Here is a 14,480-nt window from a genome sequence, read left to right as displayed (position 1 = left end):
GGCCCAAGATCTTTAATGTGACGCAATATCTTTATCATAGCAGGATGACCACATACGAAGCACATGTGAAAAAGACCAAATTGTGGGTCGTTTTCGCTTTCATCTTTGTATTCAGAAGAGAGTTCCGTTTTGGAATTTTATTCTAAAAAAATAATGATCCCAGGTCATGAAGATGATGTAGTACAATAATTGCCTTTGTATCCTGTAAGAATTAAAGAATTTTACCAAAGACACCCAGCAGTGTACGTGGCAATCAGCCCCATTTTAAAGTACATCAGCCCCTCTATAGCCATTGATACACTGCTGGGTGTCCCATGGGGTTTTTCTAACGAGCATTTAAACCACCTATTTTCATGCACCCCCACGCTTATATCCTCAAACACATTTATTACTGGAGCAACGATTGTAATCGAGACTTTATTTCCACAATTACAATTTCAACAAAAGAGACTTGAGTGGGCGAGGGTTTGGTTTTTACAAAAATACCACTACCATGACAAAATAACAAGAATACCCCTATCTCATCAAAGATAACGAAAATACCCCTACTTGTATCTCATGAAAACTGACAAAAATACTTATATCTCATAGAAAGTGTTAAATACACCTTTCTCTTTGAATATAAAAAGAACTACATAGATGTGGGGGGGGGGGGGGGGGGGGGGGGAGGGGTTAGGATCATCCTATGAAAAATATTTTCTAGGCACACCCCCAACAAATAAAAAAAATACTAGTGCCGACATTGTTTGGGTGATCCAACCATTCATTTGTTGGGCCCTGATGTAGATAGTGTGAGCCCATAAAATCTTCTCCATAGAATGATCTTAACCCTTTGATTTGAGGAAGTTTAAAATGGACACCACAATATTAAAAAAATGCATAGATTGGAAGGTTAAGATCATCGATCTTATGAACAAAATACACTATCTCATAAAAATGACAAAAATAAACTTATATAAAATAATAAAATATTTCAATCTCGTGGAAAATGGGTTAAGATACTTTGGCTATTATCTTTTATGAGATAGGGGCATTCTTGTTATTTTCTCATAATGGGGGTATTTTTGTAAAAACAAGACCCTCCCCCAATGCACATACCTCTTATGTTGAAATTGTATTTCCGGCATATAAACAACAAATTTAATGTTTCCCTAGATAAATGAAATTGAGGGAAACGGTTCTCTAATAATAAATGTGTTTTGAGGATAAAAGCGTGGGTACATGAAAATAGGTGCTTTAAATGCTCCTTAACGAGTGCCCTGTTGGGTATATAGTATAACTTCTAATATAAGCCCAATAAGATAATGGACCGGTGTAGTGGGCCTATTTGAGCTAGAGCCCACTAACCTATTAAAACCCTAGTGTAACTAATATATATAGGGGCTGGAGGCAACAAACTTGGTATTCCAAACTAGATACCTTGGGTGTAATGCTTCAAGCAACCTCTTGCTTGACCTAATTCCTCTAACATGCCCTTAGGGCACTCGTTAGCAAAACCCATTTGGGAAAGGAAATGATATCTGCGCCAAGGTGTTTCGATAAACAAGCGCTTCACATGTTTGTCGTGTAGTATTAAAGGGATTTCAGAGGATATTACGGTTCTCAGTCACAAAGAGCAGCAAATCGAAAGTATTCTTGTTGTAACTAAGGGGAATGATATATTCGTCCCTTTTTTTCTTGGGCTGTCCCTTCTAGTGTAAAAGAGTAGGCACATAAATACACTAGTGGGGGCTGTCTTAAGAATGAAAGGGGAACGAACATGCCCTGTAACTAAGTATAGACCCCCATTTTGTATTGCGTAACCTAACAGGTTGTGTTTCAATGACAGTCAGATGTTCTCTTTCAAATGACTGAAGCATCTCTTAACTAATTTTAAAAAATAAAATAGAGATAGTAGTATAGTTTTCAAAGATAAACTTAGAGATTTAACCCAAAAACTATTTTGGTCAACCCATAAGTGTACACCATTAAAATATGGGTTCTGGAGGGAGATAGGGTTGAGAGAGAGAGAGAGAGAGAGAGAGAGCCAATGGTGATAGTGCGAACTAGGGCGAATATGGTTTAGTCATACAGAGCAGCATATTGTAAGTATTGTTGTTGTAACTAAGTATAGAGACCTCATTTTGTATTGTCTGACCAAACAAATGCCACCCCGAGCTTGTGTTTCAATGGTAATCAGCTGCTTTGGTTGTGTTTCAATGACAGTCAGTTGTTCTCTTTCTAATGAGCCGATGAATCTCTTACCAAATTTTAAAAAAGAACATAGAGTTTGTAGTGTAGTTTTTGATAAATTTGAAGAGATTTCACTAATTTCGGATCATTTTCATCATTCGTAACAGGTGCTTAAATAAGCATTTACAGATGAACATAAAAAGGAAAAAGATAAGAATGGGAAAAGATTCATAAGCAGGCCTACATACTTCAACTAACCAACTTATCTACCACCAAGATGATCAACGGTCAGATCATAGATCTGATATATGTCAACAGTTTTCAATAAATGATGTACAATACAATTATATGTCATTTCCTAAAAATTGCCAATTTGTTTGCTTGTCAAATTATTGGGCCCTCTATAGATTATTGTTAGTTTTCAATCAGAACCACCGAAATTATTCCGCCCTCTATAGATTCGTCGTCGTTCTAAAAGGGTCCTTACCATTCTTGGAATCCACATGCACCGATACTCCGTTTTATTTCTAGCAAATCCATTGATTAAATGGTTAGGATTGTTCGATATTACAGTTTTTGGTCAATAACTAATTGATTATTGTGTCCATATCAATTTTGTGTATGTAAATTGTTAAGTGGGACAGTATATACGACACCCAAATGATGGTGGTGTTTAGGGGTGTCAATGGATTTACTCCGGGTCAGATCCACCGATGTCTTGTTCGATATGTTTGTGTCCCTCATCAGTCGAATCCTTTTTGAAGTAATTCTCGGATCTAGATTGTCCATCGCAGTGTTCTATGTTCTACTTTTAGTTGAGAAAGATATGATGGAAGAAACTAGAGAGAGAGAGATCAAAATAAAAAGTGGGAAAATACCGGGGCCGTTTGGATACAAGGATTTTAGAATCTTGGGTTTCCTCCTAATCATAGTTGAGAGATGACAGAAGAAGGTGTTAAGATTTGTCAGATCAGACCGTTGGATTATCTTGGTGTAGAATAGGCAAGTGGGTTTAATGGGATTAGCCAAGTGGGTTAAATGGGAAAGCTAGCTAGATTAGGTAAGTTAATTAAATTAGCAATTAGGCCAATCTTAGTAGGTAAGATTTTTATATTTATCTCTTTTTTTCTTTTCCCATGTTTAGCCCCCAATAGCTAAACTTTACTTTAGCTATTAAATACCTTATAACAAATTTAATAGTGATGTTTCGGTAAACCCAATTTAATAGGCATGGGCACGCTCCCCATCAAGTCCATCCTACGTGGCACAGAATTAAGAATCCTTTTGTGGCCCGGAATACTAGTAGTGTCCGTATTGATCATAACAGAATATTTGTTAAGCTCTCATTATTTGTCGGTGAAAAAAGATTGAATTGATAGGTTTTATCATCTCATAAACAAGTCAGAGATTACAAGTCAGAGATATATGGATATATCCATTTCCTGTCAAAACAGATCCCCGTCAAGTCCTTTATTTTAGGAAACAAAAAAATCTCTATTCGAGTTCCATTATCATCTAATGGTTCAACTCTAAGAGAAATTCTAGATATTGTTTACTACCCTGAAATTTTCTTTTTGCCCCATAGGTGAGTTGAGATATATTGTACATCGCAGGAGGACTATATATAATTAGACATACCATTGTTTCTGGCACAAAAATTCCTATAGTAAGTGGAAATGCTCTACGCTCGAGAGTGGTTAAGTATCTTGGTCATCTGTTTTGAAGAGATCCAAAGGTAAATTGATTATAAAAAAAAAATATCAATTATGAAAAACTACTGATTCCTCTAGTGTGAATAGCATTAAAAGGGATTTGTTAGGGTTCATGGCAAAAGGTATTTCGCGGAACATCTATTGCATGAGAGAGCAGCCACCTCTTGAATAATGACAAAATATGTCGGAAAGTGAGCCTATGTGGCTGCTCTCTCATGCAACAGACGTTCTGTGAAATGCCTTTTGCGAAAAGTCCCGCATTAAAAATACAATAGTAATGGAATACTTAAGGCACTTAGATGACATGGATCCAATGGGGGAACTCCTGGGGGCTGGTTTTTTAAGGGCACCCTGATGTCTAGTGACTATCTTTAGGCCCCAACTTAAGGTGGTCTATTCTGCCATCTGGCTTGTATTAGCGATCAAGTAGGCGCCCTACCCAACTCAGACGAGTTAAATGAATAAGACAAAATCAGGCGCAAGGTGGCTGTTCTCTCCTGAAAAAGTGAGCTGCGAAATGCTTCCCCCAATATGTCGTTAGGTCCTATTCAGCCAGAGTTTTAGTATCAAGTAAGGGCTAAAGAAGGCAATAAAATTCAGATTCGAACATATTCAGTTTATAGAATACATGTGCTGGAACTTAAGCAAGAGGCTGTCAATTCAAGGTAGAGCCCACTAGATCGAATAAATCAAGGGTTAGCTTACAAACTGTGGGCGAAATCACGTCATTTCACGATAATGTCCAAAAAAACACATCTGTCTTATCTAACTAAGATCATGGTTAATTAGGCTCTAAAAATAAAAAATGGTTTAATTGAAATAAAATAAAGAAGAAAAGGACATAGAGCTTACATCACATGTAATGCCAATAAGGATAACACCATGGACAATTAAACAAATCAAGGCACTAATCTTGCCAAGTATATGATAGTGCCACATGTATATCTAACATCTATAAAGTGGGTTCCATCATTCGTTGATCTAGACTGTCCATCTTATATCCCTACGTTGGATCCCCAATGGCTCAAACATAACACTAAGGAGACATCTACATCCAATTAAGGCCCTGTTCATTTAAGATTATGACAACTGATTGTGAGTGCCAAACTGATTATTGGAGTCAAAATCATGTTTAAATTCGAGTCCAATAATTGGTTTAGCACTCACAATTGGTTAATATAATCTTGAACAAACGGGCCCTAAATTTACAAGGGCTTAAAATTTTCTTTAATTACCATTCGGCCCTTAATAAGAAAGAGCACCATATGCTTTTTCTACAAGGAAATGCTATATCCCCCTTTCACCTCCATTTTTCTTTCTTTTACTTTCCTGAACGAATATACTTTCACCTTGTTCTCCTTTGAAACCTGCAGAAAGATGGTGCCATTCAAGAAAATCCAAGTGAACCATGCGAATTAGAACCCCAAAATTAATGAACCCAGCTTTCTAATTTTCAAATTTCATTATTCCACTACTCTCTCCAATTAAAATTCAAGACCTACAAAAGTTTTCCTGCAAATTTCAGTTTCAACTTCTCTTCATACATAGACTCAATTAAGTCGAGATTTATTAATCACTGTACATTCTCTTGAATATCAATCTAACATCAGCAAAGGACCTTCTCTATTCTTGGAGCGCCTCGACATTACATAAAACTCAAAACCATGACAGGAAAGCCATCTTTTCTTCTTCAAATCTTATTAGGATATAACCTACCAAAAAAATAATTTAGGATATAACACAAGCATTTGGGTTCTCTTCTACACTTTGGACATAGTAATGTGTAGTCATATGGGGGTTAAAGGTCTTATAGGCCTTGACCAGCTCAGCTATCTCATCTTTCTTCTTATCATCATCCTTCTTGGGTTCTTCTTTCTTGGGTTCTTCCTTCTTCTTCTCAGGCTCTTTTGCGGGCCCGACTGAGACAATATCTGTACGCCAGGCTTTCCTCAATTTGCTCACCACGTTGACGGGATCGACGTCTCCGATGACAGTCAATTTCTGATCTTTCATGTCCATGGAGATGGAATCAATCCCTACAGAATTATAAAAGGAAAGTAACAATCATTTACTTGCAATCTCAATATAATTTGATTAGTAAGGAATTCATACTTATTAAACAAAGATACCTGAGAGGCTAGAGACAGCCTTCATAGCCTTCTGTTTGCCTTTCTCATCATGTAAATCTAATTTCAAGACCACCTTCTGAAATAGTCATAACACCAAAATCCTCATGAGAATTAATCATTTGAATACAGTTAAATCAGAGGAAGACAAAAACCCAACATGAAACAAGCTTATGAAAATCATTACCGTTTGGTTGCCGGAAGTTCTTTGGTTCTTGGGATTTCTGTGGAACAAAAAACTGCATGGGAGATTGGTGGAAAAAAAAAAACCTCCCTGAAAGTATCCCGGTAAAATAAAAATCCCATGTTTGGCTGACCCGTATATCCGAAATCAATTAAAACCGAAACGGTCATTTATTTCGGCCGAAATTTCGGTTTTCCCGAAATTTGACCCAAAAAATCTGTTTTTTTTAATATTAATTTAATATTTCACCGAAATTTAATATTGAATAAAATATTATTTTCGGGTTTTGTACCAGATTTCGACCGAAAATTTGAAATTTCTGGGTCCGAAACCGAAATTTAAAACCTTGGTCCCAAGAACCAAAAAAATTCTAGCAACCAAATGGAGGGTGCAAAATAAGAAAGTCCCTGTTTGGATTGCAGGAAAAACATTTCATGAGGAAATTTTTTTCCTAAGAACTTTGTTTTTATTTCCACAATTTAGAGGGAAATGATAAATTGTAAGGATATCATTATATAGCAAAGATCCCTGTAAATAAAAATTGAACTTTGGTGGTTCAAGCCACTTTTTCATTTGTAATCAAACAACGTAAAATCATGAAATTTTGAAAAAAGTTATTTTCCAAACTTTTCCAAAAAACTCTTGCAATCTAAAGAGAGAATTCAATCTCTAATCTTCTAAAACTATAGAAAAAAAAACACTAAAGCAGAGAAAAAAGAGCCCAAATCAATCAAGCATTTGTGGGAATATCTCCAACCACAGTCAAGCATCTGAAATTCTGAATAGCCAAAAAACAAGCAATAAAAAAAGAAGAGGAAAAACAAAAACATGCTTTTAAACTCTAACAAAGGAAAAACTAACGGAAAAAGTAGAAAGGAATCAACATACACCAAGAATTATACATCAGATTCCTCAGAATCAAAGACAGAAAAGGTATAAAAGAAACCCAAAAGATTACTCATACATCTAAATCTCTATAAAGAAAACAAAACTGAGAGAAACCCATAAAGAACCATTCTTTTTAACTCAACGAAGAAAGGAAAAAGAAATCTAACCTTCATTTATTCTAATTTCCTCTCCCTGAACCAGATTAAACAAAGGAAACAAATCAACAAGCAAAACAGAGGCTGAAAAAAATATGAAGGATGAAAGAGTATTGGAAGAAAAATTTAGAAGAATGATTGATTGTGGTGAGACGGAGAGAACTAAATATGATGTATTTAAAATGAATGGAAAATGAGTCAAGGTAAGAAAAGGAGAGAAGGAACCGGTAAGCTTCGACGTCATCTACGAAGACTCAGCCAGTCAGCGTCAAGTCTTTTATTGTTCCAATTAAGCCATTTTTTTAATCAGGACGGCAAACCATCCTAACCGTAAATTCTTATACAATCAACCAGAAAAAAGAATGTTATTTCCCGGGAATTTTAAAATTCAGCTCTCATCCAACGGTTTACACTTGATTTTACAGGAGAGAATGAGAAGCATTGCGCTGCACGCCCGCCCTTACTTTTTGTTCCTAGGAAATACTATTTCCGTAGCAACCAAACAGAATTAAGGGTGCAATTTGGGTCGGGTCGGGTCGGGTTGGGTTGATAAGAGTAAATTTGGGTCCGTATGGCCCGAATTCCCAAAAATTGACTGAGTTGCACCCCTAAACAGAAAAAAATCTGTTCCGTTGCCTTTTTTTTTTTTTTTGGTAGGTATGCCTTATTTTTTTTATTTTCATTTTTTGGTAGGTAAGCTGGGTTCAGCACGAACCGTTACCATTTTATTAAATTAAAAGAAAGATGATAAGTTTAGTAATGAAAATCATCATCCCTATCCTTGAGGCACACTAGACATGAAAAACAAAGGATTCAAATGATCGAAAAATACAAGTGACCTATGAGCAAACCGATGGTGGAGAAACAGATTTAAAGTTCATCAAAATCAACTTCCTGTTATCCTTCAGGAATGACAGTCTTGACAGATAACTTGAGTGAACTTAAGCTTAAAGAACGCCTATCATCTTCTCACTCAACTTCTTGATTCTTTGGCTCTTCCTCAACTTCTAGTGGTTTTTTCTTAGTATTTTGTCCTACGTTTCTGATGGTTTTGCTTTTGATCCACTATTAGGGGTGAATCCTCATTGAGGAATGGGAGTGTACTTCTTTCTTCTCACCCTCCTGCCATGCTTCATCTTGTAAGTTGCTGTCTTTAGAAGAGTAGTTGACAACAGAATCCCGAAGTCGTTCATTGGGGATTTTGGAATGGACTTTGGTTTAATCCACTATCAGTAGATGAGTTCTTTGAAGAAGCGTTGGAGGCTTTATCTTCCCGGTTTCCTTCGACATCCTCTATATCTTCAAGGATAGAGTAATTGTTCATCTTCAGAATGCTTTTGTGGATCACCTGAGATTCTTCGATTTTTTGGGACGGGCCTCCTTTTTCTTGGTCATCTTCCTTTGTTTTTGGGGCTTGTCCATGAGATTTGAGTTAGGGCCGCCATTCATGATACTACTTCTTGTCTCTCGCTATTTGTATGTTTGGGCAAGCTGCCGATGAATGGTTGAAGCTGCACCAACTTTGGCACGACGAAGGTCGCTATTTGTACTTACTTTTTGGTTGACTAGTCTACTTGACTATGGGAGGTGGGAATCTACTTCCATTTCAATGCGCAAACAAGCATAATAGAATCTTGAAGCTTTTGGAGTTTGTGTGCCTGTGTGAGGGGATTGCCCAGACCACAAGCGATTTTACTTAGGCCTTTTGGATTCCAAAATTCAAGGGGAAGGCCTGGTAAATGAATCTAAACCGGAATTTATGTGAACTGTAATTTTTCCATGGGCGTCTCCAGTGACCATTTTCGCAAAATGAACTGATTTGCTTCAAGAACCTGAGCACAATCTTCCGGATGGTTTCTGTGAACGTGTGTACACCACCGACTCTTCAAGAATCCTTTTCTGGTTTTTGGTATATTTTTTAGATAACTATTAGTTAGAGTTTTTTATATCATAGGGCGGTAGGTGATTAGTATTGATGAGGAGTTTTGTTTTATGTGGAGTGGACCATGGCTATTAGAACCGAACAAGCAACTTCATGTATAAAAACGATTGGACGTGAATAAAGTTTTTATCTTCCACGGTTTATTCTTCAAGATTAACCAAAGGAGGTTTACAAGTGGTATCAGAGCAAGGTGTTCGATCTGAATACCGGTTTGTTTTTGGGTTTGCTTCGAGGGGATATCGAAGTGGGAATACCGGTTTGTTCTTTGGTTACTTCGAGGTGATATCGAGGTTGGAAGAAGAGATGGAGGAGAGTGTTGGTATGTTGGCAGGGATAGAAAAGCTCAATAATACCAACTACATCTATTGGAAGTCATGTTTGGAGTCATATCTCCAAGGCCAGGATCTATGGGAGATAGTGAATGGCAACGACACCGAAACACCAGTAGAGGGAGGAGTGGATACGCTACGGAAGTGGAAGATCCGTGCTGGAAAAGTATTGTACGTATTGAAGGCGTCAATACATAAGGAGTTGATTGAGCATATTAGAGATGCGAAAACTCCAAAAGAAGCGTGGGATGCACTCTCATCTCTCTTTTCACGGGTGAACGATGCACGATTGCAATTATTGGAGAACGAGATCTGCTCATTAACATAAGGTAATTTATCCATTTCTGATTATTTTATGAAAGTTAAAAACTTGTGTAATGAGATATCTCAATTAGAAGAGGAGTCTAAGATTACTGAAAGCGGGATGCAGAGAATGATTATCCGTGGCCTGAGTTTAGCGGTTTTATCACTGCTATTCGTGGTTGGCCAACGCAACCGTCTCTCCTGGAGTTGGAGAATCTCTTGATTAATCAAGAGATGTTGGCAAGGCAGATGGCCGGATTATCTGTGAAAGAGAGTGAGGAAGCGCTTGCGGTGAATAGCAAGCAGAAGTGACAGAAAAATAAGAAGCCGAATGATGGTTATAGAAGAGGTGATCGATCTAATAACAATGAAAAATCACATGAAAAATGTGATTTTTATTGTTATGGATGTGGTAAGCTTGGTCATATTAGAAGAAATTGTCGGGCTAGGATTGAGACCAATGATGGGAATGTTGCCATCGAATCCAAAGAGAAGGATGATGATGTCGATGGTGAATGGACATGCAAGCTTCTTTTGCATGTGATGTGGCAATGGGAGAGACTGCTACGGAATATGACTTTGAGGAGGAGGTTTGTTTTGCATTGAATGTTGCAGAATATCCTATTGTGAAGAGTCATGAGGATGAAACAAATTTGGTTTGTGATCAAGAGACACTTACAGAAGAGTGTAATGCCTCAGAAGATCGTGAGGTAGAGGAGCCGCTTACGATAGATTGTAATGTCTCAGAAAATCGTAAGGTGGATGAGCCAACTTCTTTTGAAGAGGTAAAAGACATCAGGGAGTGGCAAATCGCTATGAGGGAGGAGATTACTGCATTGAGGAAGAATGTATTGTTACAAGGTGAATTGGATCGAGAAATTTTCATTGAGCAACCCAGGGGGTTCGAGAGTAGCAAGAATCTGCAATACGTGTGCAAGTTATGGAAGGAGGCTCCGAGAGCGTGGTACAGTGAGAGATTGAAGTTTCATGATACTTTTGAAGGGTTGGGCTACAAGAAGTTTGTGAAGTTTCGAAAGGAACTTGGCTTGACTAGTAGAGAGTTAATGCTGAAGGAGAGTGCTAGAGTCATCGCTGATTCGTGCATGGCATCGGAGGGGTCGGGCCGACGGGGGTTAATTCATAACGGGTTTGAATCGTAGTTAGTTTGGTGAGTCGGTGTTGAGGGGGAGAATTGTGAACGTGTGTACACCACTGACTCTTCAAGAATCATTTTCTTGTTTTTGGTTTATTTTTTAGATAACTATTAGTTAGAGTTTTTTATATCATAGGGCTCTAGGTGATTAGTATTGATGAGAAGTTTTGTTTTATGTGGAGTGGGCCATGGTTATTAGAACCGAACAACCAACTTCATGTATAAAAACGATTGGACATGAATAAAGTTTTTATCTTCCACGGTTTATTCTTAGAGTGTTGCTTTCACGTTTTATCTCTAATAGATTTTCTTCTTCAAAATTAACCAGAGGACTAGAGGAGGTTTACAGTTTCCTTATTTGCCACAGGGAAGGAGTAGCAAAGGGGATTTCTTTCAATCATAAATCCATCGACCGAGCATTCGGTTGGATTTCGAGTGCTGGTGCAGCTACTCTAGAATTTTCACGCGTTTTCCAAGTAGTACAATGTAGTATTCATTAGTTTTTCGTCTTCTATGGGCAGAAAATAGACAGATAACTAAATTTGTCCACGTCCCCCTCTCTCTCTCGTTTTCTTTTGTTCTATGTAATTTCCTTGGGTTTTCAATCCGGATTCCTTAATTAAAGAGTTGATGTCACCTCTTCAAAGGGCCTTTGTTCTCGATCCCTTCGTTTCTGAGCATATTATGTGTAGTCACGATATTTTTACCTTTCATCGGATGAATGAGTGCAAAAGTCCATTATTTGAAAATTATTATTAGAAAAAGCCTACAACACTTTGAATTGGACTTTATTTCAACAACCTTTTTTGGAATTGGTCTTGATCTTAAATGGACCAATCTTCTAACCAGTTGTGTACTTTCCCTCTCTCTTTACAATTTATTTGGTCTACCGGGGTCCTTTCTGGCAACTTTTTCGGAATTGGTCTTGATCTTAAATGGACCAATGCTTAGTTTCTCCCTCAAATTTGTGAGTTTTCTTCAAATTTTATATATGATAAGGTATATATAAGCCTGAAAAGTAGAAAGGGAAAGCCTGAATAAATGCTAAAGATGACCGTAGTAAGAGGAAGCTAAGGACCATCGGGGAGATCTAGCTGCCACTCGAATTTATCAATATGGGAACTCTTTGTTATTATAGAAACCTCAATTGGAAATTCTAGCAAAACCAAGAAATTTTTTTGGCTACTTTACTTCTGAGTTGGTGTCAAATTAAATCCTTCAGCCCAGCAAACAAAAAAATAATCCTTCATTTTATTTTTATTTTTTTGGATACCATCCCTTGTTGTCAAATGACTTAATCATAGATGTCTAGAGATTAATCCAAGAAATAAATCTTTTGATTATCTTGGTCAATTTAGCTATCCTCGATAAATATCTTGGTCATTTTAATTTCTTAGTTAATCAGTTTGACCGTAACTTGCAAGACTGGCTGATGTGATTTTGGGCCTATTCATTTTAGATTGTTGCAGCCGATTGCGACACCGATACTGATTATTGAACTCAAAATTAACTCCAATAATCGGTATTCGTATCACAATCGGCTGTCGAAATCTTAAATGAACAGGGCCTTAGCCTTACTATTAATTACTTTATTTTGGTCATATTTGTGTTATTTTATTTATACACTTTATTTTAGTTATTTGTCATATTTGATTGGACTTAGATGTGGGTATGTCCATATCACTACCTGTGGCCCACTATCCGTACTCGTCTGTATTTCTTACTTGATCACTTATCATGACTCAAAGGATCCTAAGCCAATTTAAAACATGCGGCCCACTTGGCCCATAATTTATAACCTACTTGGTCCATGACCTTGCCGAGAAGATACCTATTTTTATGTTCGGTCCACACCATAGGATTGTCCAAGCCGTCCATTTGATGGGCCACAACGTAAATATGCTGTGCCCCTAAAATCATTTCCATAATATGCAGTTTCTCTTTAGATCGGAGGGCTAGAATGATCATGTGGAAATGATTTTTTGGGACACAATCTATTTACGATATGGACAGTTTGGATCATCCTAGGGTGTGGTCCATACAGTTCATTTTGAAAAACATGAGTGGGACCTACCTCGCTCAAAGATTTAAAGAAATTAATTGTTTGGCCCACCAACCTTTCATGTTGGAGAGAAAGACCGGTTTGGAGTAGTGTTGTACCAGTTGTGGAGTAGAAGGAGGGTTTATCCTGAGGCTTAGATGTGGGTATGTCCACATCACTACCTGTGGCCCACTACCCTCACTCCCCTACGCATTTATTACTTCCCACTTTTGAAGACTCATCAGACGCTAAAACCAATTTCAAACCTTGGCCCACTTGGCCCATAATTTATAACCTACTTGACCAGTGACCAAGCTAGAGACATCTTAAAAATGAAAAAAAAGAAGGAAAGATAGAAATAAACACTCTTATCAAAAAGTGTACTATTGAAATGGATACTGTAATCACACCACCATGTTTTGATAATTACACCAACTTCCCTTGTCTTTTACTATTCAACTAGCGTTCAAAGGTTATCATAGATTCAAAAAAGCTGTCACAAACAAATTAAGAAAGAATAGATAAGGTAATTGTCCCAATTCCCAATCGGAGGACGGACAAATGCAGCTGGGCAGTGCAGAACAGACCAATAGAGAAGCTGAAGATGGAAGAGTGAAAGTTGTGGAGCCTAGAGCCGGGAAGACGGTTTTTTAGGAATCTATGAAGACCTTTGATAAATAGTTAAAGAGAAGGTGAGTTAGTGCAATTACCAAAACATGGACTTCAAGGGATCCAACGGTTGGATTAGGTGTAGATCTCACTGTTAGATCTTCTTGTGGGAGATTAGGGTGTATGTGATTGGGACTGGTGATTCGATGAGCGAATGAAGATCGCACAAAATCTAAAGAGACGTGAAGATCTCTAACACCTGTGTCATAAGTTTATCATTCAATCACAGTGAGAACACATCCAATACGTCAAATTAGATAGATGGACCAATCACCTAAATGCTACGCCTCTGGTGGGCCATAAGTTTTGGATTACTTGTTGGAACCATAAACAAGGCAAGATGGACCAAAAATAAAAGGATCATTTAGCTGATCAGGGCGCCACTGAGGATATTCTCAATGGCTTTTGCCATTGACACATATAAATAATGCTTTAATTGATTTTAATAATTATGATAAAGTGCTCTAAATAAATTTAGTGATTATTATGATTGCTGAAAGGTGATTTAATAATCATAATAATTAACGAAAGAGCATTTTAGTAATTATTAAAATATTCAAGGATAATTTGGTTATTAATTATGTTAATATGATGAATCAATATTAGAAATATTTATTTCAAAATTCGTGGCAAACATCTATTTGCTTGTCTGATTCACATAAACTTGAAACACTTGAAATGGGTGGTTAACCAACAAAGTGGTCCATTCACGGAGACTAAGAGGCAGTTTGGATAGACGGATTTTAGAATCCAAATTTTTAGTTTTAAAACAGTGTAAAAGAGGGTTTATGATCAAGCTGTTGTAT

The 14,480-nt window shown here is 37.2% G+C and overlaps 1 protein-coding gene across 2 annotated transcripts; it reads right to left on the bottom strand.

Moving 5' to 3' along the window:
• Window positions 1-5,327: 5,327 nt before the first annotated feature.
• LOC143887902 (heavy metal-associated isoprenylated plant protein 39-like) lies at window positions 5,328-7,408 on the bottom strand. 2 transcript variants are annotated; one of them, XM_077392140.1, is made up of 4 exons: window positions 7,250-7,408; window positions 6,198-6,284; window positions 6,014-6,089; window positions 5,328-5,920 (listed from the first exon to the last, which is right to left on the bottom strand). In XM_077392140.1, the coding sequence occupies exons 1-4, from the start codon at window positions 7,253-7,255 to the stop codon at window positions 5,613-5,615; spliced, it is 477 nt and encodes a 158-aa protein (XP_077248255.1). In that variant the 5' UTR covers window positions 7,256-7,408; the 3' UTR covers window positions 5,328-5,612. The 2 variants fall into 2 exon arrangements, with proteins under 2 accessions (XP_077248255.1, XP_077248256.1); XM_077392141.1 differs by lacking the exon at window positions 6,198-6,284 and having other exon boundaries at window positions 7,250-7,407.
• Window positions 7,409-14,480: the final 7,072 nt, after the last annotated feature.

Source organism: Tasmannia lanceolata, unplaced genomic scaffold, assembly GCF_043159265.1.
Source record: "Tasmannia lanceolata isolate RefF3 unplaced genomic scaffold, GAP_Taslan_0.1 ptg000012l, whole genome shotgun sequence".
Classification (NCBI taxonomy): Eukaryota; Viridiplantae; Streptophyta; class Magnoliopsida; order Canellales; family Winteraceae; genus Tasmannia; species Tasmannia lanceolata.
The sequence above is the reverse complement of the archived record's forward strand: the minus strand, read 5'-3'. Positions and strand labels throughout refer to the sequence as shown.